Here is a 2,559-nt window from a genome sequence, read left to right on the forward strand (position 1 = left end):
CTACCCCAGGACAGACTCCTGACCCTGTTCCCTGAGAGCCGAGGGACAGAGCTGGGCTGCGGGCTGTGGGAATGGCCACAGTGGGGAGGGTGGCACTTTGCTGTCTCTGTGTGTGCCCCATGGGCGATGGGAGAGGCCACCCACTGCGCTCCAGCCTGCGGGACCCCCAGCTGGGGAGGGCCCAGGTTGGGGTGAGGACAGTCGGATGGAATGTCAGGAAAGACACGTCAGTTGCCACCTGCCAGGTCCCAGCTGTATGCCAGGAGCTGCATGTGCATGACCTCCCGAGTCAGGGGTGGGGTTCAGTTCACTGCACCCTGAAAGTGCTGCCACAGATTCTGATCCTGGTCCCCTGACCTGGGGGGGTCTCGGCTGAGGAGGAGGCGTGGGGTTTAGCCCCCCAGTCCAGGCACTGGTGATGCCCCCTGGCCAGCCCAGTGAGCAGGAGGGCAAAAATGGGGTGGCCCTGTGTCCCGCAGCAGGGACCCCCCCAGGCAGAGGGACAGCTGGCCAGTCCTGGCAGGGACATAGCGGGCATGCTGGGGCTTAGAGAATGGTCTGGAGCCTCTGGGGCCCAAGGGGGTGAAGAGCATGGCTGGGGTACCATGCTGGGACAGTGTCACCCCAAACCTGGTCAGAGTGCTGACTCACCTGGCCCAGGTGTATGTGAGTCCTGGCCCTACCCCCAGCACACCCTCAGCTTTCCCTGGCGGCCCTGTCCCTCTCCACAGCCTGGCCGCCGGCAGCTCTGTGGGACAGAACTGCCTCCTCCCCTCCCGCACCTGCCAGCCTTCCACTCTGGGCCCCCATGATCTCCCTCTGCCACCCCAGAGCTCTTCGGAGGGGGCAGGCCTGCCAGGGGGCAGTTTCCACGGAGAGGAAGAGACAGGGGTGACAGGGCCGGGCAGGGCCAGGCCAGCTCAGCGGTCCCACTGCACGAGCGCTTCACGGGCAGCCCCAGACGTCCCCGGGATGCGGGCAGCTCCGCCCCGGCCAGCCTGGCTCCGCCCAGCAGGATGTGCAGCCCCTGAGCCCGGGCCTGTGCCCACAGGTGGTGGAGTCGGGCATCCTGGACATGCTGCCGGCCGAGGAGCGCAAGAGGCAGGAGGTGAGGGGCAGGGCTGGGGCACAGCCTGCGTCCCAGCCTTGTCACGTGGGGGCACAAGGACGTCGTGGTGACGTCGCTCACCGGCCCACCCATCGGCCATCTCCTGGCCAGGCACCGGGATGCGGGCTGGTGCCCTTGGCGGGCTGGGGGCAGGGGCAGCTACCGTTGCTCCTTCTCGGACGAGGGTGGGGTCCTCGCCCAGTGTCACAGCTCATAACCGGCCGAGCCAGCACTCAAGCCCAGGAGCCCCGCTCCGTCCGCCCGCCCACGGCCTGGCCAGGGCGCCTGGGTCCCAGCCCGCCCCCGCGCCCGATCCCGTCCCCGCGGCCTGAGCGCTGGGCACCAGCGCACCCTGCGCCAGGCCCCCGCGTGGCGTGGCGGCTCGTCAGGGCCCTTCCGGGAGGCCCCAGTGGGCCCGCCGCATCGCTGTCCTCCCGCGCAGGCCATCTTTGAGATCCTCACGTCCGAGTTCTCCTACCAGCACAGCCTGGGCATCCTGGTGTCCGAGTTCCTGCAGTGCAGGGAGCTGCAGGCGGCCATGACCCAGACGGAGCGGCACCACCTGTTCTCCAACATCCTGGACGTCCGGAGCGCCAGTCAGAGGTGCGGCCGCCCTGCCTGTGACGGCCGCTGGGGGCCCTGGGGGCGGGGCGGGGCAGGCCAGGCCGCAGCTCCGTGATTGGCTGGGAGGGAGCACGGTACCTCCCTGGAGTGGCCCCGGGGACAGCGGAGCACTGGAGCTGTGGCCTCCTGGCAGCTCCCTCACCCTGTCCCCTGGGTGTTCGGGAGGCGCGGTACCTCCCGCGGGGCACAGCCCCACCTGGTGACAGGCGAGGCCCCCAGGACAGCCAGGCCCAGAGGACAGAATGACAAGGTGTGTGGTGCCCACGGGTGTGGGGGGGGGTGCCCTCCAGTTGCACCCGGGTCATGTTCCTCCCAGAGGCGTCTGGTGCCCGGGGTTCTGGTTGCAAGGTCCGGAGGTGGAGGAGGGGCCAGGTGAGCAGCTGCAGGCCGGCGTGGGCCAAGAGAGTGCGCACGCGTGTGTGTGTGTGTGCGTGTGTGTGCACCTGTGTGGGCCAAGTACATGCGTGTGCGTGCGCCCATGTGCATGTGTGTGCGCCTGTACAGACCAAGTGTGTCTGTGTGCGTGTGTCTGCATGTGTGTGTGTATGCATGTTCGTGCGTGTGCATGCATGCGTGCAGGGCAGCAGATGTGTGTGTTCATTCCGTGAAGGATGAGGGCCAGGAATGCACCTGTGTGGGCCCTGCCCGAGCTGCCCAGGGCCCGGGGAGAACCCCCCAAGCCTCAGCGGCCCCTGCTGGCCATGGTGGGCGGGGGGCGGGCGAGATGCTCAGGGCTGGTCAATTCATCTCAGCGTCATACGGGCTCTCGCCAAGCCCCGCCCAGTCTGCTGACCGTGGGCCCCATGGTGAGGCATGGTCTGGAGCTT

At 68.5% G+C, this 2,559-nt stretch overlaps 1 protein-coding gene across 1 annotated transcript in view; it reads left to right on the plus strand.

Annotated features, from left to right (window-relative positions):
• Positions 1-955: 955 nt before the first annotated feature.
• The window catches only part of LOC111734805 (rho guanine nucleotide exchange factor 16-like), a gene marked incomplete at both ends in the record, with an annotated part of 3,749 nt that continues 2,145 nt past the window's right edge, over positions 956-2,559 (plus strand). The window contains 2 exons of the mRNA XM_023526787.1: positions 956-1,108; positions 1,551-1,711. Coding sequence (XP_023382555.1) covers positions 956-1,108; positions 1,551-1,711 — 314 coding nt within the window. The remainder of the gene's footprint in view (positions 1,109-1,550; positions 1,712-2,559) is intronic.

This window comes from Pteropus vampyrus, unplaced genomic scaffold, assembly GCF_000151845.1.
Source record: "Pteropus vampyrus isolate Shadow unplaced genomic scaffold, Pvam_2.0 Scaffold6840, whole genome shotgun sequence".
Classification (NCBI taxonomy): domain Eukaryota; kingdom Metazoa; phylum Chordata; class Mammalia; order Chiroptera; family Pteropodidae; genus Pteropus; species Pteropus vampyrus.